Genomic DNA, 26,432 nt, shown 5'->3' with positions numbered 1-26,432 from the left:
GTTAGTTTGTTATGAATAAGAAAAGGCAAATTAGTTGAGAGAAAGTGCATGCAATTTAAGTAGTAAAAGACGTTTGGTTTGGTGTGGTGTGAAATTAAGTTATATAAATGTGAAATGGGGCAATAGACGTTGCAGGTTGGTGTTGATTTGTACACTTAACATTCTTATCTGATTTGGATATAAACTGAATATTAATTCAGTCTTATTATTTAATTAATTATGTATATATATACTTACCTTAACTTCAATAGAATTATATTATATATATATATATTTATCACTAGATACGTAATTAATTCATTTCAACTACCTTTTTAACTAGTTTGTATGATTAATTAATGACTTAACGATCAATTTAATTAACAACCATCTACTCATGAAAAAACCAAAAAACAAAATCCGGCACCGAAAGGATCAAAAGTGTGAAATATCAAAAAGTTATAGGATTTTTTTTGCAACCTCTAAAAAGATAAAGGATAAAAATGTCCAAATTGTGAGGGATATGTGCGCTATGTTTGTTTTTATTTTTAAATTTTCTCTGAGACGAGTCAAAACATACTCAATGTTTGTCATTATTTAAAAACACCTTATTTAGGTGTTTTAAATTGTTTTAGCATAAATACATACGTATATATACACATACATTTATATAAATATATATAAAAAAGACATGATTTGACTATGAATTGACAATGAATAGTAATTTTTGTCTCCCAAAACACAACATTAAACATACAATACTTATTTTAAATTATCTTAAAAAGCAAATCCAAATATACATACTATTTCTAACACACACTTATTTATCTTTGTTTTTCTCTCTCTATCTCCATGAAACACAACAAAGCACTTAAAAAATGAATCCAAACATTACGGTGATTTTTTCCGACAATTTGCAAAATCTAGCACTGGAAGGATAAAAATCAAGAAATGTCAAAAAGTTACAAGATTATTCTGCAATTCTAAAAAAATAAAGAATAAAAATACCAAAATGTCAATATACAGTACCAAAAATATATTTAAACTTAAATATATGTATTTATGTTCTCTCATGCTTATTAATTTGGATGGTACATACACATTTATATATATATGTACTAAAACTAAAATTGCTTCGTATTAAGCTTTATATATTAATATATATAACTATTTTTAACAATATATGTTTGCATGGGTATATATATAAATGAGTAAAACTATATATAACAAGAGTAGTTCAAATATAAAGATCGCACTTCTAGCTAATTCATGCACTTTAAGATTAATTTTAATTATTTAATATCTAATTAATAATTTAATTCAGTTTCATTAATGGTAGAAAAAATCACACACACATATATATATATATATATATATTGTTTATTTAATTTGATTTAAATTGGGAATTTAAGTAGAAACATGATTTCTATTAATTTTATGATGGTGCATTATAGATACGTAACTTAGAGAGATTAATGTAGTGCAATTTTGAGTTAGGTGGTGGAAAGCACTTACAAGCCTCCTCATGCCTACTTCTTCAGTAGTTAAGCTCTAACAACAATACCAAACTTTTCATGGCGATGTGGATTCATTTATCTCATTTTATATAAATTATTGTAACTCCCCAATCCCCATTTCAATGATGAATCACATAATTAGGGTTTACTAGAGTTAATTAGTTGTTGTTTAAGTAAGTAGAATAATCAAAATCAAATTAATTTTAGAGTAGAGGTATTAGAGGTGATATGAATGATTGATTAACAACAAGTATTTTTGTGCCTAATATATTTATTTATAGATTGGGATGCAAAGTAAGAGGGAAAGAGAAAGTGGGTATTGTATTTGTAGGTTAGAATTTTGGAAATGAGAAGGACATTTGATTTACCCCACCACACCAACCCATCATCTGCAGAGTAGAGAGACGAAGAGTTTAGATACACCATCTGTATATATGTACGTATTTTTATATAATACACACGCCTAGTAGTAGTTCATGTGGGGGGGTGTTAATTAGCGTAGATGTTGCATCATATATCAATGGGTGGTGTTGCTCTATCCAAATCCTCTCTTTTAACGGAAAACACTTCTTTATCTAACTCTCTCTCTCTCTCTCTATATATATATATCTGCTTTTCTTGCCACCTTCATATCCGTGATTATATATATATATATAATCTCCTCTTCGTACGTACCTTCTTCATCAATTAATATTAGACCCTTTTGAGTTTAGTTTAATGTGATTGCGGAGAGGTAGGCAGGTAGGAAGATGATCCATATATAGAAGGCAAGATTCTTGGATTTTTAGGGTTTCTGAATCCATGTGCAGTAGAGGGCACTGGAGACCTGCAGAGGATGAGAAGCTGCGGGAATTAGTTGAAAGATATGGAGCTCATAACTGGAACGCCATAGCTGAGAAGCTTCAGGGTAGATCAGGGAAGAGTTGCAGGCTCAGATGGTTCAACCAGCTCGACCCAAGAATCAATCGCAGCCCCTTCACGCCCGAGGAAGAAGACCGCCTGCTCGCCTCCCACCGCATCCACGGCAACCGATGGGCTATAATAGCCAGGCTTTTTCCCGGACGGACTGACAACGCCGTCAAGAACCACTGGCATGTAATCATGGCAAGAAAATGCAGACAGACCTCCAAACTCTACGCCACAAAATCACTATCAGCTTCTACTAATAATTCCAATACATGGACGCACAACCACCCGCACCCGCACCCGCCCTTATTATTCATCACAAACTACTGCCATACTAATAATAATAATATGGAGCAAGAGCAAGAACAAGAATCCTCCTCCTCCTCCAAGCCGCCTCATCACTTAGCAGTTTGCAGTGGTGGAGATCATCAGAATTTAAGCTTCACACCTCCTCATCATCTAATTAATCTGGACAAATTTAAGTCATCATGTGATCAAATCAGATTCGATGAGTCATCATGTGGCCTAATTAGCTATAATTTCCAGCTGCCACCATGGAAGCAGGTTCAATCTGCAGATAAACCCGTGCTTCATCGTATGATCAAGTCCATAGACGATGAAGGTAATATATTTGCGCATATATATATTGTGCATGCATTTGAAATTGTGTGGTCTAATTAAGATTTGAATGTAGTAGACACTAATTTGTTTTGGATTATTTAGTTTATTTCTTGTTTGTTCTATAGGAAAAAAAGAGAGGAAAAAAAATGAAAGAATTAAAACATTAATAGATGGAGAAACTTTTCAAAAGAAAATCACTATCTATTTATGATTTTCTAATTATTTGAGAATCGGAGATTTGTGCCAAAGAAAAATGGAGGAAACTCGATTACTATGGAATTTTTTAGAATTTTCTTCGGCAAAATGGTTTTTTAGTCCCATAAAACAAGAACATAATTTTTTTTAGTACCACAACTATGACATGTGTCGCTTTTAATCTCATAAAATTCATAATCACGTATTTTAGTTCCAAAGAGTCATGTATGTTGTGGTTTTGGTACTAAAAAGGCTTTGTTTGGGAGTAAAAAGGCGTTGTGATTTTGGGATTAAAAAGATGCGATTGTAAGTTTTATATGACTAAAACCGTCACCTGCCATAATTGTGCTACCAAAAAAAATTCTGTCCTTATTTTATGGACTAAAAAACATTTTGCCCAATTTTCTTCATTAAATCTTGGATTTTCAATATTATTCTAAAATCATTTTTCAAAATATATACTATATATATTATACTGTATATATATATATGCACATATGTAATTATGTATGTCTAACTCTTGATTGTTAATAACTAACTCAATTATTGTCCTTATAATTAAAACTTTGATAGTTTAACTAATTTACTGAGCTGCACATATCTGAATATCTATTTGTTATATATCTTAATTAATTATATAATTCAATTAACCAATTAAAAAAATTGAATAAATTATATAGTGACATTTGCTATATATATATATATATACTTAATTTTCATGCACAAGAGTTAATGAGAAATTGAAATGTATATAATGCATGCATGTTGTCGATTGTTTTCCATTCAATTAATGTTTAGGTTTGTTGAAATGTAGAAAGCAGAAGCAAAGGAGGAAATGTGGAGTTCTACGATTTTTTGCAAGTGAATAAGGAGTCCATCACTACTACAAGTGAAGTAACAGACCTGCAACAGCTGCATGCAACCAAATTACATCACAAAGATGATGATGATGATGATGATGAGAAAGCAGCTGAAATTAGCAGCAACTCTCAACATCATCATCATCATCATCATCTCCCATTTATAGATTTCTTATCAGTGGAAGGCGCCGCTTCTTCTTGATTATCGACCCCTCGCTATACGTAGATTTCCGTAGCTACCCTGAGTTATACATACATGCATGACGCTCGTATTGATTTGTATCATCTTTCATTCCATGCATGCATTAACAGAATGTTTTTGTATGCACATATATATATACATATAGAGTGAGAGAGAGATGAAATGTAATTAATCATATATTAATGTACTACCCACGTACTCCAATATTGTTAAATGAGGTGGTCATTAATGAAGTAAAGATGTCATCATCGACTGATAATTCCTCTTGTATTAATAATCAAACACAGAAAAATATGGTAATGGTAAACTAGAGAGAGAACACTACTGGAAATTGATTAATGCTCCAATTAATCTGGGGTAAATTGAGCATATTTATTGGCCATTGCTATTGTTAATTACTTCCCTAGTTACATCAATACTGTTAATTTCTTTATGAAATATTTTATTAGCCAGAGAACTTTGAAAGTGAAAATGTCTATACTGGGGCTGAAGTGATTTAGTGCAAATGTCTATATTTTCACAATGTCATGCAGCAAGTTTTTATTACATCAGAGACACCAAACAGGCAGATTTCCCTCACTTTATTGCCCCAAAGCAGTCGATGATTGCAACCCCATTGCGCTAAATTTCATCAAAATAAAAACCAAAGCATGCTTTTACAAATGAAATTTTTGCAGCATGGAAATACATAATTAATAGATGCCCATCATTGAAATTATTAACAGATCCATAGAAAAAAAAGAAACAAATTTTATAACTCAAAGTTGCAATATCACACAAGCTATAACAACATGCAATATTACGTATTAAATAATGTACAAGTTTACATTATGATGAGGTGCAGATGGCTAATGCACAGGCCAAGATCACACTTCTGATTCTGAATACTCCATTTATCACAATCGTAGTTATCACAGGTAAGTACTTGGATACTGATCCAACTGATACTGGAATTAGAAGAATGACCAAGTACTTGAAGCTATGCAACAGCAGAAGAGCTAGTTTGACCCCAATGTGTTATGGTAGGGAAGACAATTGAGAGGCTAAGCATCCATCTCATCTTGCAATAAAATCTCGTATATATCAGTCCTGAGATTGAGTTCCTTATCTCGCATTACTTCTTGGAGGTCCGACAGCTCTTTAACCGTCAATATGGAGTCGAGCTTGAGAAAACCATCAAGCCACAGCTTTTTTGACCTGGGAAATTGGACAAGATTTTAGACATGATATTAATGTGAAGATAAAAATTGAAAAATGAATGACAAACAAACAAACAATGATATTTGGTATGTAATGTGTTTGTTTTTGAGGCAGGTCTTCCTGCTTGTCTTGGTAAGGCAAGCATGACGACAATATGAGGTGTGTAATGTGGTCTTTGAGGCAGGTCTTCCTGCTTGTCTTGGTAAGGCAGGCATGACATTGAGTAGCGAAGTAATCCAAGATTTGGTTCCCCTTTAACTACGATACATACATCGTGTCGCAAGGCATGTTGATTTATGAGTTTCCAGATTTATTTACTAGTCACATAATCTTTTTATCCTCCAAAAATAAAGATAACAGGCTTTCCATTCCATGCATTACGTCAGAAGTAAAATAAATTACGACACGGTTTGATAACGGAAAAATCAGCAAGCAATAGACAATTTCAGATGTAAGGTAAATCCTCCTAGATATGCATGTGTGCACCATGTTACTTTTATCATAGAAATCATACCAGGGACATGCGTGTATCGCACGAAAGAACACTCTCTTAGCTGCAAAGGTATTGCATGCTACAGTCCTCTCGTATTCAATGTAACAACGCCAAAGAATCACCGAATTGTGCAATTTGTCATCCTCCAACGCCCTCTCAAAGAGTCCACGTATTCTATGCTGAGAACCCCCGGTGCTCATCTCAAATGACAATGCATAGAGCCACGTAATGACAGATGGCTTCCTGATAACACAAAAGCAAACCGATTTATAATTGCTTGTGCCATCATCTGACAACAGAATTTTGGAGATGATGTTACAGGAGATAAAAAAAAAAAAATCGGCAGATTCTCATGTTCCAAAACGTGTAGTTCAAAGTAAATCAAGATATTATTCACAACAATTCAATCAACTCATACATTGTAAGTTCAAACAACTAGAGTAAACTAATAGTTACCCCAGCAGCGTTATTAAATGGGTCAGCTTATCAGAGAATTATATCTTTCAAAACAGAAATCTAGCCAATGGCAGAGACTCATAACAAGAGATTAGCAACAGCCGCGTAGATGAATCACAAATATGCTTTGGAATGTTATTCTATATGTTTCGAATTTAAAAATATACTTGTACCAAGTGTAATCAATTCATAGGCTCCTTCATGCATAAGCAAAAATTTATTTATCAAACAACGGAAAGAAATGGCAAATCTTATTAAAATAAGAAGAATAAAAGGTTTTACTTTTGGGAGTAATCGTCGAAAGTCCACCGCAGTTTATTGGGTGAAGAGTAAAGATGGCTGACTTCAACCAAAGCATTGTGCAGACATGGACTGAAAGGGTATATCTGCAACCCTTTCACAATAGCTTCCCATATTTTTGAACTTTTGAGTTCCATTCGGTTTTTACAAAGCATCCTCACATAATAGTTGAACAAAAATTCAAGTTGGCGACTATGCCGCCTCCTCTCTGCAATAAAGTATCATACAGAAAATAAGCAACAAAACACCCAAAAATGGATATATTTAACAAGCAAATTAACAAATGCAGGCATTTAACTGAAAAACAGATAGAACGTTGAGTATTTGAAAAAGTATTTGATTTCCTACGTTGAGTATTTGAAAAAGTATTTGATTTCCTCAGTCTCTATAACGGTAAAACCCCAGAGGAAGGGAACATAAGTGTGCGCGCCTGAGTGTGAGTGTGTGTAGGCGTAGCGAAGGTGCAGTGGGGTAGGCTGGGGTGGGAGGCGACTTCTCTCCACCAATATGAGGATTGGGATTTTCCATTTGTTAGCTTCTCTTTCTAGCATGACTCAATTTTGATCTTACAATAAATTGTCAAGTTAGTTTTCCTTTCCCACTTTATAAACTAATAGCAAAAAGAATTTCTGCATCAATTTGTTTGGGGAAAAAAAAGTAATATTACTTCCTAAAACATTAGGTACTAGGACTGGAATGATATCAAATGCTACAATATCTCAGTCCTGTACCATTTTGCTAGTGATAATACACGTGTCCAGAAAGCTGTGAGCTATTGGAAGATATACACTGAGCCACACAGACTATAATTCATGTTTCATCTGAAACATATTTCATATTGATGGACCTGTGTCCACTAAAATACCAATGCTTATGCAGGAGACTGCTGTATGAAGTAGTTTTGCAATCATAGACATATTATCTCTAAGGCACTGACCACCTGAGGTCATACCCCAACTATGCGGCCATTGTTCAGGTCTGTATGCATTTTTTACATCCACTGCAGCACCTTAAGCAAAATTTGTCTTATCACCTTTCTTGCAAATTTTCTAAAACCGCACCTTAGGTATTTTCTTTAACTTAAGATAGTCTCTGAAAGAGCTTGGACAAGATTAAATTTTTAAGTAAATTATTTTTCTTAATGTAATATCTCTCTGAAGATTCAACAGTCATCCAGCCATTCAAAGTCCTACTCTGTCTTATATGTTCTTCTCTCAGAATAACAAACTTTTTCATGCCTTCTAGTAGTGCACATCTATGGAAAAGAGTAAATATTTAGAGTTCACTGCAAAAGATACATTTATAAAATGTTTTATGCACCTGGAAGCACCATTGTAAAAGAGTGTTCCAAAATTTCCAAGGCAGAAGCCCATCCAGAAGTCAACTCTTCAAACAAAGCGGCTGAACAGATGAGAGCAGCAGAATGATCATCAATAATACCACGTGCCCAAGTGGTACTTAGCATTTTTATACGATCTTTGAACCCCTGGCGGGCTCTCAGTTGTTGCAGACTTGATGGTTGACCTTTAAATGGAGTATATCTTGCCCCACTGCCCAAGCAACACAAGATATGCATTGCACGGGGCAAGGAGTCAGAATTTTCAGAAGGATTATTTGCAAGCTCCACTTCTGCATACCAGAAATACAAAAGAGACGCATTTGGGCGAACATCCTGCTTGGTCAAATTTAAAAAGGTACAAACACATTATCTTCCAGGCTTTTCCTTAAGGACTTATAGGAGGATAAAATCATTACATGCAGGGATAAGTGGATGTAACATCATCTAAACAGGACTTGAAGTCTGCTTAAGTCAGTTAGGATCTATGAGTTGTAATCCAAAACCCAGCATGAAAACAAAATGAACAAATGGTAGGAAGAAAAGTCAAACAACAGAAGTATTTCAAGCCGACTGCACTGAATATTACCTAGCTTACCTATAGAACTGAACCCTTTCCCAGCTTTATCCAAGGAAAAAGGGAAGTGTACATGGATGGAACCAAGTCGCAGGTACAATTAGGATTCAGTGAACCAAAATAACAGAAAACAAAAAAGAAATCCATATGAAAGCCTTAATTACTTCTCATGATCTATCTAGACAAGAAATAGTATATATCAACAGAAATGTAAAATGTTCAGAGGTGATGCAAAATGGCAAGTATTGGTCAAAAGTTTACAAAAGAACATAACCAGATGGCACATGACATCAAGAACAGTAAAGAAAACATAGCAGTCCTACCAGTGGAAGCCCCTCTATAGAAGATAAGGCCATGTCAAAAACCTTTCTAGAGTGATCAATATTCCCAAAAAATGCTTCTCGTTGAGCATATACTCCACATAGCAATAAATCCTACAATAATGAAACACAAAGGTATTAAAGCATAAAAAACAGTGCTGAATTCATTGTAAGAAGTAATAATCATTCTTTTCAAGAACCAAATATAAACCATTTTTCCATTGAGTTTAAAGAAATGATAAAGGCAAGGATGTTTTCTAATTGGGTTTACTGATTTAGAAAAAAAATCCATTCTAACCCTAAATGCCCTAAAAGTTACACGCAAAGATGATATAGGTTGGACACCGAGACTCCCCAGATAGTATCAGACATCTGTTTCATGTGCACAAGGACAATAATCTTCCACTGAAAACTTTCAAGATATGCATCAGATACTAATCAGACCCTTACCTATAGGTCCTATACCCATGACCTTAAAGGTGATCTACATACAGATCTTTAATCTGAAACTGGTTAAAATAAGTATTGGAAGACTTCCAGAGAGTTATTGCATTCGCACAAACATAAGAGATAATCTTTGCTATTGAGGAATTTTGTTATATCATAGCGTAATAAAATCACAAATAAAAAACCTGACCAAGAAAATTACTCATGAAATTTATTTTCTATTTTCTGTGACACTGGAGATGCATTCAACAAATTTTTTAAGAGAGAATAAAAACTTTGAACACTTTATGATGCAAAACCACTCCAGTAATGCATGACTTTCTTAGCATGTTTATGGCATCACGTTCCTGCAACCTTTGGAAGTTTTAGCAGGTTCCCTTCCTGGATCTTCTTTTAGAGCAAGACTTACATCCTACTGAAGTTCCACATGAGATGAATACTCACTAGAGTATAACATTTCACCATTCCTCTGAAATGGACAAGCACTAGGATATAACACAGTCTCTAACACAAGCCATCTAGACGAAATTAAGGATCCAGTGAGACTACTGGTGTACAGTAATAAATAAAGGATTTGCATTTCTCATATGTCAATGTGAATTTAGACCAGATAACACGTACCTGCCTATTGTTTTTCAGTAAAGTCTTAGCCAAAGCTCGACATGGGGTCACAGAACAGCTTACTGAATCCATTCTCGTGTTTGATAACTCTTCAGCAACAAGAGCAGCTTCCTCCAAGATGTAGTTTTTTGGAAATGCTTTTAAACAAAGTAAGATAGCATTCCGCAGAAACTTCATCATGTTGCTTCTCATGTTTGAGTCATCCAAACTGTTCAAAAGAAGCTCCAAACTGATACTAATCGGATTGCTCAGCTTTCCATTTACCACATCATGCATTTTTCTCAAATCCTCTAGAAGGGAATAAGGAAGGCTCTCTAAACTAAGTGTCTTCTCAACCCAACTCGAACTGTTTGTGCAAGTCCTATAAACATGAAATGCATAGCAGTAATAAGGAAATGAAAAGAAATAGCAGTATCCTATGATGATCACCAAGTAGAAGAAGATAACATATAGATTTGAACAAACATTTAATATTTTTTCCAAAAAAATAATATATGTAAATTTCAAAATAAACCCAAATAGTCACCAATAACTTAGGTATTCAGTGATGGTGGTTTACCTCAGTTTTTCATGATTTATGTGTTAGACATGTATAGGTAGCTGACATCAGTTTAGAAGTGACGTATGATTTCAGGTATATAGTAGAAGCTTAAACAAACAGGAAATCAGAATAGTATTCATATGCCAGAAGACCTACCATTGAGCTATCCTCCCATCATAGAAATCTATAAACTGGGAAACAAGAGACATCCGAGCTTCCTCAGAATTTATTGAGAACAGGTAATCACTCACATCTTCATACAGTATTATGCTCAAAAGCTGCTCATCATCTTCTGCATCAGCCGTAGCAGCATCATGAGAAACATGACCTGTTTTGCCAATTAAGATAAGTCATATTCCCCAGTACAGATATTAATTCAAACACATATTGTATTGCAACCAAAAAAGGAAGTCTACAGAACTGGGAGCATATGTGATGTAAGGTGGAAATATCATCACAATATTTTATAACGGGTTTATCTTGTGTGGGTAATGGAACATAGCCTCCTACATAACAAGCTCTACCATGCATACGAAAGGGGATAATGAAATGCACTTAGATACTGGTCCCCATCTGATTTACTTCAGCTATTATTACTGTTCTCAGTTTGAGTTACCACAACTTGTGAACCAATGAAGTTTCAGAATTTTTAATACACCACTCAAGTTAAAAGAGGTCAATGTTCTCCTACACAAATAAAATGGCGGTCACCATTCTTATCTCCATAAAGGAAAGAAAAGCAAATAATGTACACAATTACTAGATGACACTGCATTACGGTCCTTTCTTAATTCGCAAAATGCAGGAGAACAAGCAAAGATATCAAATTGGGACAGAGGATGTGGCTTGACGGATATCGTGTGAAGCAATACCTGCCAAGTCTATAATAACTACACCATTACTGAAACAAGTATAGCGAGATGATAGTTAAAGAACTAAAAATGGAAGGAGAACGAATTTGATGATATCAAGTGTACCAGTGCACAGAACAACAGCCCATTTATTTTCCATTCCAAATTCTTAAATAAAAAGGTTCATTTTTGTGTAAATCTGCATGTACAAGTGGGTTTGGTCATGCAGTAAGTGCCAAACCATTCTTCGCACCAAGAATTGCTTGCTTAGTTTAGAGTTCGTCAATTTGATTGCAGGAGTAAGCCCTCTGAGTCACATCGGAAAAAGAAACAGAATGCAGAATGGTGGAAAAATGATATTCCACCTAGAGGAGACACAAACAGTGAGGATATGAAAGCAAACCAGAATCTGGGCGAAGAGGCATCCACTGATCAAGATCCCTGGACATCTCTGCCTTTGACCACTTAGTCCATGTTTTTGTATCTTTGACTTTGATATCAGCTTCAGCAGCAACATCAATCCCGAGAGCTTTAAGCAAAGACTCAACATCATCCTTCTGCTCAACATCCTTTGTGTTTTCAACATCAAATTCCTCAGCAACCAAATCATTCTCAGAAATACTTTCTGGCATTTCGGTTTCTTGAGTTCTGGATAATGGTTCAAACCAACCCGTCCAACCACCTTCTTCAACTACGTTTGAGGCCTCCTCACTTGCAAGCTTCTGTCTCTGTTCCTCCTCTTTCTCTAGCCATGTTGACCATCCAAGGGCTCCATCTTCTCCAATTCTGGCACCATTACTACCCCAAAAGTGCTCAAACAGTCTTCGCTTACTTTGTTCAGAAAGACCGAAGGGGCTAAACATACTGTATTCAATCTCTGCCTGAAATAAAGCAGTGGCCAACTCCTGATAACCTGCTTGCCACTCAAGACGGCAAAGACCAATAAAAACATCAACCAAACCAAGTTCTAGTTGAATAATTGCCGGATCAACAGAAGTTGCATTGCCAGATGGATGAACCTGCATCCAGCAGGAATACAAAGGAGTCTACATCAACACTTTAGAAACTCCGATAATGAGAAACTGAATTCATCACTGTCATGTAAAGTGACTAACATATGAAGAAATATAATCCTTGAGAATATTTCATGCATTCTCAAATTTAAGCAAAGAAAATGGGAGGACAAAGTCAATGCATAAAATATCCTCTAATTTTGCTATGTTAACAAAATATACGGCACCCATTGCCATCCCACTTCCCACATGTGGGAACAAAGAAGCATTTCAATTTCTGTGAGCAAAATGCATAAAATGTATATTGCACCAAGTATTTTTATAACTGAAAATAAAACCATAAAGCTAGCCTCAACTTAGGTGTATGCTAGATAAGTCTAGATATAAAAAATTTCCAGGTCTAGCTTCTGCCTGAAGGACAATGTTTCTTTTTGTTTGCCCTCATACTCAAATGGGGATCACCTGCACATAATTTCCTTTTCAATGCATATTACTTGAAATGAAAATTCAACACTTATCACATTAATTTCAATGAAAAGAATACAAATCTACACCTCCATTCATTTTCAAAGTCCAAGACTCCAGAGGTTTTTCATTTCCCCCTTTCTTACCCCCTTTGGGGGTGCTCGTCTGTGAAAAAGTGTATAATGCAAGCAGAAGAAAGAAAGTACGGAAAATTAAAGAGAGAACCTGCCTATGCTGCTTTATGCAAGCACCAGCTAAGGCTTGAATTGCATTAGCATACATTTTCCTCATGTCAGAAACCTTGAATCTGGAAAATTCACCCTGAACTACCCATAAAAATTCTCTCCACAGCTTGTAACTCCCAGAATTGGACATGAGTATCTTCTCCCATTTCCTAATCAAGACATCAGTGGTATCCCTACTCCGATAAGCATTCATAAGAGAAAGGAGCAAATCTTCACTCTCCGGGTTAAGCTCAGCTGCCTTCTCCAGAATACTAATCTTCTTCTCAAGAGTCTGCAAACGAGCGCCTTTGTGAGACTGCATACTAGCCACCTTGTCTTGAAACTCTGCAAACGCCAGCCACAAACTCTCATCCTGAGGACGCTCCCTTGTCATTTTATTGAACTCCTTTGTTTTTCGCAACACCTCATCTTCCCAGGACTCTTCAACTACTGATACACTCGAAACTAGGCTACTATTAGAATTTTCAGCCGATAAGGGGATAAAATCAGCAAGCGAACTCCTACCAGGTTTGCTAGGAGCAAGAACTCGCACTCGTTTCAAGTTCTTATGACGCTCGATAGCAGCAAACTTCGCAGACCAATAGCGACCCCCTGATCTAAGATTTGTATCCAATGCATCAATATCACTATCCCTCTCCAGACCAACCTTCTTAGTCCGCAGAAAATAGTTGTTTCCAGAAACTTTCTTAGAATTGTAAAGCTTATAGCGAGCAACATCCATTCTGCATTTTAATCATGCAGACGCACTTCAAGTCAATACACCAAGAATACGATTTCATTTCCATAATTAAATAACTCTATCCACATAAGAATGACATAATTTATAACACCAAGCCGAAAAAATAATCAAGAAGATATTTACAATAGATAGTTTTACTTCGTAGTGCAGCCATGAAGACATCCATTTGTAGATGACACACCAAATAGAAACCCCCAAAAATGCATTAGTAATTGCAAAGCAAAAAATGAAGTGAAAGATACTTCACCTGTAGATGCAACCAAATGCTAAATTATCGCGATCTCCACGAGAATCAAAGTAGTAGTCTTTATCATTTGAAGTAGAAGAAGAAGCCCATTTCTGAAAACCCGAATTTCTCGACGAAGATAGAGTTGCAGCATAGTTATACAATGGGGGCGAACCAGTTGACTCCTCCCTCTTCCTCCTTTTCTTCTTCTTTTTCCTTTTCCTATGCTCTTCGTCGGAAGATGCGGTCGCCTCGGACGGCACCATCTCGTACTGCGGCGGCCGCTTGTCGGTATTAACCTCTTCCACTTTATCTTCTTCTTCTTGTTGTTGTCCTTCACGGGGGAGGTCGTATTTCGTCACGGCGTCGTTTATAACAGAAAGGTCGGTGGTGAAGCTGGTGTTCTGCAGCCATTGCGACGCGGCGGAAGCGCCCTTGTTGGGGTCGGAAGGGAGAAGTTGAGGCGGTGGGTGCTGGACGTAAGCGGGGAACAGCGACGTCGTTTCAGTGGGTTGCTCCTCTTCCTCCATGGTGTAACACAGAAACACGAAACACAGCTTCTAAAGTGAGAATAAAAAAAAGTATTTGGCCACACATGTTATAAGCAATTGCAAAAGTACCCCATATCTTTACCTAAATGTTAATTTTAACCCTTACTCAGAATTAACTAAGTATGGTAGTTGGAATTTCAGAGCATTTTCTAGGAGTAATATGAATGCAAAATACTTGACATTAAAATCTTACACCATTTCTTTCAAATTTTTACAACAGTTACACTTCAGAATTCAAAATTACATTAGTAGACAAAAAGTAAAATAAGAAGGAATTTTAGACAGTTACCCTTGTAATTTTATGTAATCTATAAATCTTAAATATTCAAAGTTAAAGAAAAACATTAGATAAAATCTATCAAGCTTACTGAATAATTTCAAATCACTACAATTCAAAATTCAATAACCACTAATTTTGAATTATGATAAATTACAACTAACTCCTTTAAAATTTATCATAATTATAAATACCATTCGTTATTTGACAAATTACTTATAGTTTTTAGAATTAATAATCATTTAACAAATACTTCCTGCAATGCGCTATTAGAAAAATATATTTGTTAAATGGTTGTTAATTCCAAAAATATATTTGTAATTTTTGCTATAGATATTTGTTAAATGATCGTTAATTCCAAAAATGTATTGTTATTTTTCAAACAACTAACAAGTATTTTCTATCACCAAATTATTTTCCTCACCAAATTCAGCAAACATTGCTAACACCAAATTCAAAGGGGTGAAATTTTCCTCACCAAATTCAGCAAACATTTTCTACCTTAAATACCAATACAATTCATATGAGGGTTTCCCAAAAGCCAATCAAAATTGGAAAAGCAACTATTTTCACAAGCTATCATAACTAAATAACCTATTGAATTATCACACATCATGTACAACAAGAGTGGAGACTTCCTTCCCACCAGAACAAAATGTAAGAAAGAACATAAGATCCTACTGATACATATTACGTGCAAGATTACATTTTCGGTTGTGGTAAAATCAGAGTACAAGTTGGCAGTGGGTAAGGAAGATTCGACCATCTTTTGTTAAAACGAACCAAACCACACCTTCATTGTGCAGGCACTTCGAAGTCACGACCCTTTTGAAGATCAGTTTGCAAATCAATGGGTATGCCAGTATAGGTGCACTTGTCCTCCGTCCATGTTATGCATCAGTTGTGTCTGCCAAACAAGGAACCTTCAGAATGGATCATTCATACAGGAACATTGCATTCTTCAGGATGATATTGGTTCATACGGATATTGTAACCAAGGATGTTTAAGAGCCTCTGATGCCGAAGGCCTCTTCTTTGGGTTTACTTCAAGCAGATGAGCAACAAAGTCGATGAAGCCTTGGTCTCCCATTGGCAACCGATGTCTTAAGGATGACTTTTTGGGTATCAAGTATTCCAGTCTGTTAGTGTCCTGAGGAGATAGAAGAGCTGAATATGTGATATGGTGAAAAAAGGGAAGTGTAACAGGTCAAGCATGCAGTCATGACGTGCCGAACTAGAGAAAGCAGATTTCTGTAAATTTGTGGGGATGTTATCGTATTGTCATTCAAGTTTCAGTACACAATTATCTTCCCAGAAAGCTTGTTCCTCCCTTCAATGTTAACTACCCACTGATTTCACTTGTATATCCACTTCATCCTTAGTTTGTTTCCTTTTCAAAGCTGAAAAAAACAGTTTTCCATAGTAGTGACAGTCTATCTCATGCCTCATACCTGGTGAGGTCCTTCAAACATTTAACAGTGTTTGCATTTAAAACAAGGTCAACACGTTGCAATAACTAACATTCTTTTTCTTTGCTTTTCCCTTTTCCCAGTACTGAACTACGCCTGAGCTGGTAGGAGAACTACAACTTGACAGCTGAACGACCCATAGATGTTACTTCGAATAGATGCAATTTAATCACTTTTAGGTCATCCGACGCATAGCTCACATAAGCACTTCAATTCAAGCCCATGTTCTTACAGGATTGCTTGAAACAGATTGATAGCATAATTCCCATATGTTAAGCTGCACTCACATGAGGGTGAGTGGTGGAAAATGCGGGTGCGAGTGGTCAAAGATGGTTGAAACCTTACCATACCAAGCTAACCATACGAAAAGAATAATATAACTAGAGAAAAAAGAAACAAATATAGAAATTCAAATGCAAAACATTGCAAGGAGTATTGAAAAGGAAAGAATTCGCACAAGAAACAGTACACAAAATTTTCAATATGCCCCATAGTAATATTTACTCTTCGCATGATGTGTTGTGTCTGAACTGAAAAACATAGAAAAGAGAGAACAGAAACAGAAAAAGGTTACCTGGTTCCTTTCATAAAGCATGTGATTTTTCGTGAAATATTTGTATGTATCTCGTCCTTTGGCAAGCATCTCTTGCTCAATAGGGCCTATGATTCCAATTACTCGAGCAAGTAAAGTAGCAGGAGAATCATTTTGAAAGAGAACCTATTAAGATAACATTATAGTTACTTTATTTCAAAATTCTGAAGCAGAATATAACAAGGAAAATGAAGAGAACAAAGAAGAATGGTAACAAAAGATTGCACGTTCCAAACAGTGAAACAAGAGATAAGGGGCAAAAGATGGCACATTGATTTTAAATAAAAGAGGAAAAGGTAAATCTACATATGATCTTTTCTCATAAATCGACAACTGATAACACATTGCTTTTAAATTGGAAGAACTTACATTGCCTGTACAAAGTTCTGCCAAGATGCAGCCAAGGGACCATATATCAATCTTTTTGTCATATGGCAATCCTAGAATAACCTCTGGTGCCCGGTATGACCTAGACTGAACATATGAACAAAGATGATCGGTTTCAAAACAACTGCTTCCCAGATCAATAACCTTCACCTCACATCTACTGTAACTTTTCACTAATATATTCTCAGGCTTCAGGTCACAATGTATCAGGCCAAGACTGTGTAAGAATTGAAGTGCTTCCAAGCACTGAATTGTAATCGACTGCACAATCAAAATCCTCATCAGCAACCAATACTGTAATAAGTAAGCAAAAAATGACATTTGCATCGCAAACCTGCAGTCTTGGCATTGTAAAGTAGACTTCTCCTCCAGATTCCCTGTTAAATTTATGGAACTCATACAGGTTTGCTTTAAGCAATTCACATACAATCAGTAGATGCTCCTGCATAAACAAATAAAAGGACGATGGTACCCAATTTTCACCCACTACTATTACAAAAATGCAAAACTTTGCACCAAAGTGTAACCTGTAATCCTGCAGCAGTTAGTTGTAGGAAAGATGTATGCCAGTCATGCCAACTCAATTTCTTTGATGAATTTTGAGCTACAATTTCAAAATTTTGCAGAAAATTTAAATCTTTTATATGTTAGACTTAATGGAAATAGCCCCTAGTACAATATAATTATCAGATACAAGGGGGTCCAAATGAATGCATCAGGTTCTCTGAAGCTTGCCATCAGGCAAGATGTCTCAAGCTAAGTAAAAACAAAGTTCTTGACGCCTATGTGGCACCAACTCTCGTAATGCCTTTAAGTACTTAACTGGCAAATCTGGTGTTTTGACAAGAGCACGAGACATTCATTCGATATTTTGCACATAGAAACTTCTTTAATATCTTCTGCAGTTTCACTTTCTGGACCGCTTTTTATTAAGTAATTCAGGCAGAAGAATTATTTTAAATAAGAAGAAGGTTTAAGAAGTCAAGAAGAAAATCAAGCCATGTGATGCAGTAATGTATAGAAAAAGTAAGTCTTCAAGCCCCTCAATATTCTTCATGTTCACACTTTAATAGACAAGGATCAGAAAACATAGCACACTAGAACTGATTTCTTCATCACCTGTCAACTAATTTAGAACCAATAAGAAAAGAACTCTACAGTTTAATGCTCAAAAAGACTGATTACACTCCAAGTGATGGAAGAAATGCTCACTTACTCGATAATAGAAGTAATCATACAACCGGAGAATATGATACTTGTCAGCAGGATCATGCTTGTTCACATACTTGAGCAGTTTTATTTCATCAAGGCTCTGATCAAAAAAGTCCTTGTTGTTCTTTATAATCTTCACGCAAACATCCATGCCGGTGTGCAGGTCATGTGCCTGAATAGCTTTGCTGAATGCAGCTGATCCAAGATACTCAGTAACATGATAGCGGCCAGCAATAACTGAGTTCAACACAACATGGAAATTTTTGTCCTCTTCAAAGCCAGTCCTGAACAATAAGCAGAAGCACAAAATAAGGAAAACTACTCTCCAGTAGAACAGTTCGAAGAAGTCAAATGAAGAGAATTTCTATGTGGAGAATCATAATTTGGCAATTAAAAAGAGACATCAACATATGCTTTGATGACAGTTTCAAACCATGTGTTTGCTGCAGCCATTTGACAGAAGAAAACTTCCACGAGTCAAATCTACTATCTGATGACCTGACACATTTAAACTGTGTACTTGGAATATATAAAGGGTGATGTAAGTTATAGGTCCAAGAGTAATAGATTGGAGAACAAGCATATCTATCTGTTAACTAAGCTCCTACTCATTCATGTAGACTGTATTTCTTCATATCGTAGTAAACTTGAATAGCTATCAAATGTGTGTTGTAACTGTGTATCAGCATGTGATGCTGCCACAAATTCGCACCCCATAAAGCTCACCAACATGACATATTCCTTATGGAACAGTCTTTCTCAAGGAATAATCGTATTTGTAACATTATAAAAGCTTCTCAACCACCCATATATTTATTCCACATAAGAGAGTGATTGAAAAAACTGAAAACCAACAGTATTAATCATGATTTCATGTAATAATAAGAATATAAGTATTTTTCGTGCTAGAACTTTCCTGAGGAGATTAGAAGCTTTAAAGAATTTCAGGATTTAACATGCAGGTACAAAAACCTTTTCTTTTAGTACGCTCACATAGCCACCCATTTAAGCAAAAGGGCTAAATATGGTTAAGACGTTAGAATTGTGATACACTTCTAAAATTGTCAAACTATATAAGGACTATTCATAAAATTATATCATGAACAGATGAAAAAGAAACATGCCTGTTTTTCCTGTGGATAATCTTCAAATCGAAGGTTTCAAATTCCTCCTCTTGTGCTTTTATTTGCCTCACTTGCTCTTGCACAGCAACCGCTTCCTCGTCTTCCAATGATGCCCCAGGGTCCTCTTCTCTTATTCCTGTTGTTTTTACATCCTCTTTTTTGTTTACATATTCGCTATCAATGTAGCCATAATTTGAAAGAGATGAGGGACTAGAATTTGCTGATTCCACAGCGCTAGTGTTGTTTTCATCCCGCGAACTCTTTATTGATGAAGCGTCTTTGCTTGTGCGCCTCCATGGCACTAGCATTTCTTCATTAGCCACACAACAGTCGTGAGCATCATCATTGACAACGGCGTCCCCCCGGTTTGACCACAAAGATTTACCTGTACTTGCGTGCAGCAATTGTCCATCTCTAGGAGGAGGGAATGAAAATCCTCCATCACTTTGATTCTTTGCAAGTGTATACCCACCCTTATCATTAGTCATTACAGATTTATCAGAACTATGTCTCTTTGTTCTATTTTTGTCTTTCTTGGACTGTTCACCAGCATTCTTATCTAAATCATGCAGTGAATGTCTAGACCCACAGATACTAACATCATGATCGTGAAAGTACTCTATGTCCCCCTCACTGCTGCCTCCGACCAAACTTTCCCGCACTTCACTGCCTATATCAGCAGCATCACTGTTGATTCCAACGCCAATAGATCTAACTGAACCATGTTGTTCGTCATCCATATAGAAATCATCTGGCCGCGGTCTTCCATGTTCATTTATAACCTTTCCATCCCCAAGCATAATGAGTTCATTTGTCTGAGTAACAAATCCCTGCCAGACAGGTTCGGCACGCATCAAATTCAGCTCCTCCACATCCATCAATTGTCCATCATATTTATCAATCAAGTCGTTCTCATTGTTTTTCCTGTACACTTCAGTGTCTGACAACCCTACAGGATCATCTGAAGGCACAATAGAATCAACCTTCTTTGATTGGAAATACCGCTCTCCAGAGATGTACGAATCCTCCTCCGCAAATGACTGATCATCTTCATCGTTTTTGTTCTGTCCCATTTCTTGAGGGTCTGGAACACTTCCATGCCCTGTCCCCTTCTCGTTGTCACTTGGGTAATCAATTTCATGTGCGAGAAACCAGGTCTCATCTTCAATCGGTTGTCTCATATATCCAACATCATCATCATCTTCATATTCATCAGAGTCCCAGTATTCATTAGGGTAGTCAATGGATTCACTCAATCCATCACCTATAGTTGCAAAACCAGAAACCAGATCAGAAGTATCCTCAGCAATACCCTGACTAACGGAAAGCCAACTGCCAGCTGCCATCCTTTTGCCTGTCAATCATAATTACAGAAATAAGAGATACATAAAAAATATAAAAACATATTAGGCAGTATCTAAGCTCAGGATCAACGCAGAAAAATTGATAAAAGAACAACCACCACTTCAATAATATGGGCATTTAAGGAATGGAGGAACGAGAGATTAATTCAAAGAAGAAATGCTAGATGAAGGAAGTTCATAGGCATAAACAATTTTGTACTAATTGCTTTGGAACCCTTGAAAACAGATTGAAGGTTGGTGGAGTTGAGAGTGGTTTCTGACCCTTAGGACAAAGACAGATCAGTTCTTTGGCCCAAGAGAATATTGATCACTTTGCTTAATCCATTTTCACTTCAATGTTACAGAAGCCAGTGAACAGGCAAGAAATGAGAGGGACCAAGAAAATGCTAACATTACCTTAAGCAACCAGACAGCTCAAGTACTTTCTAATGTACATTGTTTAAAAGACAAAAACAAATCTTTAACTTAATGTTTTGACAGTTTTTTTGGCTGAACAATTGGAGATGCAGCTTTAGTTGGTCTTTAAGTTTTATATAGCACAGAACTGAATGATCCACAGTACAACACCCATTCAGTGCATTCACGATGTTTCACCGATTCAACAACAAAAACATAAATAGTCTATTCTACCTATAATTCAGAGATAATTCACATATTTGCAATTGAAGTTTGCAAAAATCTGTCCATAGAGTGTCATAGGCATTCATGTAAAACAAAAAACTTATCATGCTCTAGTAATAACACAGGGGAAAAAAAAAAGGAATAAGCTATACATCTTAAGATTTCAAGCAAACCTGAAGGATTGATTTCTTGACCAATAGGAACATCTAGAAATGACCCTATGAGATAAGCACTGTCAGCATTCAAGATCTTTGGACCAAGTCCATCACGTTCATATTTCTCCTCCCAATGAATATTGAAAGGTTTGGCTTCTGATTTAAGTTTAACAGGTGGTAGTCTTGGCAACTCTTCCTTTTGGTTCTCGGAAGCAAGATGAAATTCTAATGCACCAAAATCTTTTGGCTCAGCTACCTGAGTCTTCCCAAGGAAAAGAGCTTTTCCCACCTCATCAACTTGCTCTTTTATTGCTGCTCTAATGTCATTGAGTTCTGATTTCCTCTTCCCATCCTTCTTATCAACAACAGCAACAGCAGTATCGTGACTGGTAGAAGTGTCTCCACTAGAGAACGGGAAAACAGTTTTGACGGAACACTCTTTCCAATGCTCTGAAGATGGATTGGCAGGTACATCATTTCTGGACCGAGAATTATCGTCAAGCTCATCCTTAGAATACATGCTTGCCTTTCTTTGTTGATCGAGTTCCATATGTTCGTTCTTATCATGCTTTGATCGAACACTAACATTACTAACACTACCAGGCCAAGACATTCTCTTTTCACCAGAAAAACTAGCATCTTCGGAAGACTTCTGATTAATCCTATCAAGAGACTCAGCTGATTTCAATCGCGTCTTCCCAGGAATATGGAATCCTGAAAAATTGTTTTCATCAGCACTGCCACCATCATTCTGATACAGAGTAACTGGACCATTGCTCATACCGTATTTCCGTGAATACAAATCAAGCACAGTATCATCCGAATCCTTGGAGAAGGTGAAGTTGTTATCAGTCGTTCCAACACCCTCGTTAACCTTGCTCTGCTCCCCAATAGTACCACAGCTCTTCCACTTGGTCTCAGACCCATTCCTTCCTGTTCCACACTCTACCTCTTTCACAATTAGTTCCTTAGACACGTCAGCACTACTTGAGGTTGATAATTCCTTCAGACTTTCCCCACTATGCCGAGTAGCTTTTATCTTTCGGTCTTCCTCAACTACAATGCCCCCGTTTGCTGCTTCACTTGATCTAGTACCTGACTCCTTCTCGTCGAGCCTAAGCTTTTGAAGAATTCCATTTACATCAGGTCTGTTACCTAATTCACTTCGCAAAGCAGCCTCTGCTTTGGTGAATTTGTTCCTTCTCAGGAACTCTAATATAACATCTAGAGGACTTGAATCCGCCATTTATATACAAACACTTCCTCCAATCCAAATAGCCAAGTACTAGAAACACCACTCAACTAAACCTGGAAAATGAGACAAACAACACCACCACAAACCCATTATTTTAAACACGAGTTAAGCAACATTCCGATTCACCACCATTGCCTCACAAATGAGAAATTTAATGCGGTAAGCTTCCTTTTGTTCCACACTCTAATTAAAGGAACCAAAAAAGAGAAAAAAGGAAAAAACAATACACTTTTCCTCGTTTCACCATAGCCACACAACCAAGATACAATGAAGCAAACGGGGAATACTAAACTTCCACAAGCAGAGCTAAACATAAACTCAAAAAAAAAAAAAAAAAAAGCAGTAATATGGCATTTTCATGGATCCCAATACACAGAATTACATCAAAATTTACAATACTCAAGGAACCGCACTTTTTCCGTAAGGATTTAACATAAAAACCCAACGAGATTTCATAAAGATCTGCGCTTTACCGAAACCCTAGAAATCACGACCACCTTCTGACAATGCGAATGATTGCCATAACGAATCAAATGAAAAAAAAGGGGGGAAAGGGAAACAGGAAAACCAGATTGAAATGAGTGAACATGGAAACTTACAGATCGAAGAATGTGATATTCGAGAGACCAAATCCGGTGCTGTTGAATCCATCGCCCAAACTCAAGAAATCTTATTATACATTTGAAGCACTTCCCTTACTTTTTTTGAGTATAAACACATAAACTATACTAACTATTAATTTATGAAATGGAAAATGACAATTTTTTGAATTTTTTGGTACCTTTTGAGGGAAAATTTATTTATTTATTTATTTTAATACTTTCTCTGGGTATGATTTCATTTTATAATTATTATTATTATTATATATTGCATGGGCCTGCAATATTCTCAGGTCTTGGGATGTGATTGGATAAAATACATTCACAAATATTTAATATTTTTTACCATATAATAATTCTTATACATTAATAATTGAAATACGACTCGATATCTGTACCTGATTCAATTTTTATTTAATTGAATTAAAAATAAAATTGATTTATAAATAATTTATTAAAATTAATACAATGAATTAACTTTATTAAGTTAATTTATTATTTATGCATATTTAAGATCAATTGATTTTATCAATTTTTATTTGTTACTCATTTTATCTTTAGTCTCTTTTATTCAATTAAATAAATATAAAAAATTTAATTTTGTACACGCATCGAGTGTGTCCGACCCTTAATATATATTAAAATATACATACACGCTATATTTTGAGGTTGTTGATTGGAAATGACCACTTTGCCCATAAAAATAAATTCATTAAATATTATTTTAACATGTTTGAAACAATAAATGGTGTGAATTATATCGCATCATCAAATACAAATCCTATCTCTAAAATAGTATGATTTATATTTTTTTATATTTAATAATTATACATATGTAATATATATATATATATTCATATATTATATATTGAAAAAATGCGTCGTTTTGAATTATATTTTTACCCATAAATTCATCGTATTAAGTTGAATTTTTCGTTTTTATATATACGATTTAAGTTTAAAAATATCACGTACTATATCACATCAGCAAAATATAAATGCTATTACTGATATAATATGCTTTATTTTATATTTCACATTTGATTCATGCATGAAAAATCAATTAAGCCAATAGTATTTAAATATTTTGTGACCAACTATTTATGGTCCATAAAATACCATTATATTCTATTTTGGACTTGCTAAAATGTACACTTATTTTTTGTACTTTAATATATATATATATATTATCTTTTCATGTATTAAACTTGATGTGAATTGGACTCTCTAGTGGGTATATATTCCAATAAGGGCATTTAATTCTGGATAATGATGAACATAATTAATGATAGCTGACCAAGAGTGAATTTTCTATAACAATTCATGTTACATCTTCTATTTTATTTACACTTATACATTATGTATATAAAATATTTTCTTCAATAAATTAATAATATAATTTTTATATATATGGCGTATTTTCTTTCCATGTGGTAACTCTGTTTCACCCTTTGACCTAATTTTAGATCCAACGTATTAGGTCCGTCAATTAATGTGCAATATTTAAACTCAGACCCATTTTGATAGTTATTTTTTCCTATTAAAACTTCCATGGCGCGGGAAAATTATTATAATTATTTCAATTGAGAAAATTGCATTTATGGTCCTACATATATGGTATAGTTATTTTTAATAGCTCAATTTGTTATGATTTTCTCACATTGCATGTCACAAATTGAATTTTCTCAATGTTTTTTTTTCTTTTTTCTAAAAAGTGAGAGCCGTGAACTATTATTTATTGAATAAATCAATTACAATCATTAATAAAATATTTATATTTTACAACAACCGACAATTATAACAATCATATACTCTATTCAATAATTACTATTAAAGTAGAATGATCGTCTACTATTAATATAGTATAACATCACCATACGTTGGTGGGATTCGAACTCATGACATTAAAGTTATTTTTTTTCCTCAATGTTACTTATTACTGTTATTATTTATGGCCCATGACCTTTATATGGTAGGCCCAATACCAATACCCAAACCGAAGTCCACATGGCAGCCCACAACCCTGGCCCAAGACCCGACCCACTTACCGGTACTTATATACTACTCATCTGTTGCCCTAATCTTCTATCTCTCATTTGCGCCGCTGTTTCTTCTTCTTCCTCTCCAGAATCTCTCTGTGATTCTACTACCTTCTCTAATCGGATTTCATGGCTCATTTCCTAAACCAATCCGATGGTTTAAGAGAAAGCCCCCATGGCCTTCCATTCTCACCTCTTTTCTCTACCATATAAAATAGGGGTCTTCTCCCCGTTTCTAAAACACAGAACATCGAAAGCCTATTACTCTATTTCTCTATGAATCGTGAGTTTTTGAGGGCTCTTTGTGACAGTGTGAGACTGAGATCTTAATGATCGGTTTGAGTGGTCGGTTCTCCGATAAACTGTGGTGTTACTGTGGACTTGGTGACCTTAGGTACAGAACTGTTGTGACCGTGTCCCTCCTTGTTGGATCTAGACCATTTCTTAACAGTGTTTGCTTTCCTTTTTTTTTGTTATTCCTTTCACTGTCATTTATTCAAATATTTCTGTAATATTTGGTTTGTATATATATTGAGGAGTTTAGTACTCCAAATCTTTTGTAATAGTTGGATAGGCTGAGTCTGATATCCACTCTACAGTGGTATCAGAGCCGTGGTTCTGATCCGTCAAAGCTCCGGTGGTGGTAACTTGCTGAAACCCCTCATCTTTCATTTACT

General features: G+C 35.5%; 3 protein-coding genes across 4 annotated transcripts; 1 reads left to right on the top strand and 2 right to left on the bottom strand.

The window, feature by feature from the left end:
* The first annotated feature begins 1,999 nt into the window (after positions 1 to 1,999).
* On the top strand, positions 2,000 to 4,566 carry LOC105157332 (uncharacterized). Its single transcript, XM_011073727.3, has 2 exons — positions 2,000 to 3,024; positions 4,033 to 4,566. Exons 1-2 carry the CDS (start codon positions 2,298 to 2,300, stop codon positions 4,278 to 4,280), a joined length of 975 nt encoding a protein of 324 aa, XP_011072029.1. The 5' UTR covers positions 2,000 to 2,297; the 3' UTR covers positions 4,281 to 4,566.
* Positions 4,567 to 5,012: 446 nt separating this feature from the next.
* On the bottom strand, positions 5,013 to 14,681 carry LOC105157330 (uncharacterized). The gene is made up of 10 exons (XM_011073726.3): positions 14,132 to 14,681; positions 13,126 to 13,867; positions 11,826 to 12,441; positions 10,728 to 10,899; positions 10,031 to 10,391; positions 8,966 to 9,076; positions 8,050 to 8,401; positions 6,712 to 6,937; positions 5,995 to 6,216; positions 5,013 to 5,477 (listed from the first exon to the last, which is right to left on the bottom strand). Exons 1-10 carry the CDS (start codon positions 14,638 to 14,640, stop codon positions 5,324 to 5,326), a joined length of 3,465 nt encoding a protein of 1,154 aa, XP_011072028.1. The 5' UTR covers positions 14,641 to 14,681; the 3' UTR covers positions 5,013 to 5,323.
* An 839-nt stretch (positions 14,682 to 15,520) lies between these two features.
* LOC105157329 (uncharacterized) lies at positions 15,521 to 23,874 on the bottom strand. Of its 2 annotated transcripts, XM_011073724.3 has the most exons (8): positions 23,717 to 23,874; positions 21,881 to 23,170; positions 19,723 to 21,076; positions 18,603 to 18,882; positions 17,721 to 17,828; positions 17,369 to 17,647; positions 16,982 to 17,125; positions 15,521 to 16,088 (listed from the first exon to the last, which is right to left on the bottom strand). In XM_011073724.3, exons 2-8 carry the CDS (start codon positions 23,106 to 23,108, stop codon positions 15,900 to 15,902), a joined length of 3,582 nt encoding a protein of 1,193 aa, XP_011072026.2. In that variant the 5' UTR covers positions 23,109 to 23,170; positions 23,717 to 23,874; the 3' UTR covers positions 15,521 to 15,899. The 2 variants fall into 2 exon arrangements, with proteins under 2 accessions (XP_011072026.2, XP_088734176.1); XM_088878050.1 differs by lacking the exons at positions 15,521 to 16,088; positions 16,982 to 17,125; positions 17,369 to 17,647; positions 17,721 to 17,828 and adding an exon at positions 17,839 to 17,990.
* Positions 23,875 to 26,432: the final 2,558 nt, after the last annotated feature.

This window comes from Sesamum indicum, linkage group LG3 (genome assembly GCF_026168435.1).
Source record: "Sesamum indicum cultivar Baizhima isolate 11 linkage group LG3, ASM2616843v1, whole genome shotgun sequence".
NCBI lineage: Eukaryota > Viridiplantae > Streptophyta > Magnoliopsida > Lamiales > Pedaliaceae > Sesamum > Sesamum indicum.
The sequence above is the reverse complement of the archived record's forward strand: the minus strand, read 5'-3'. Positions and strand labels throughout refer to the sequence as shown.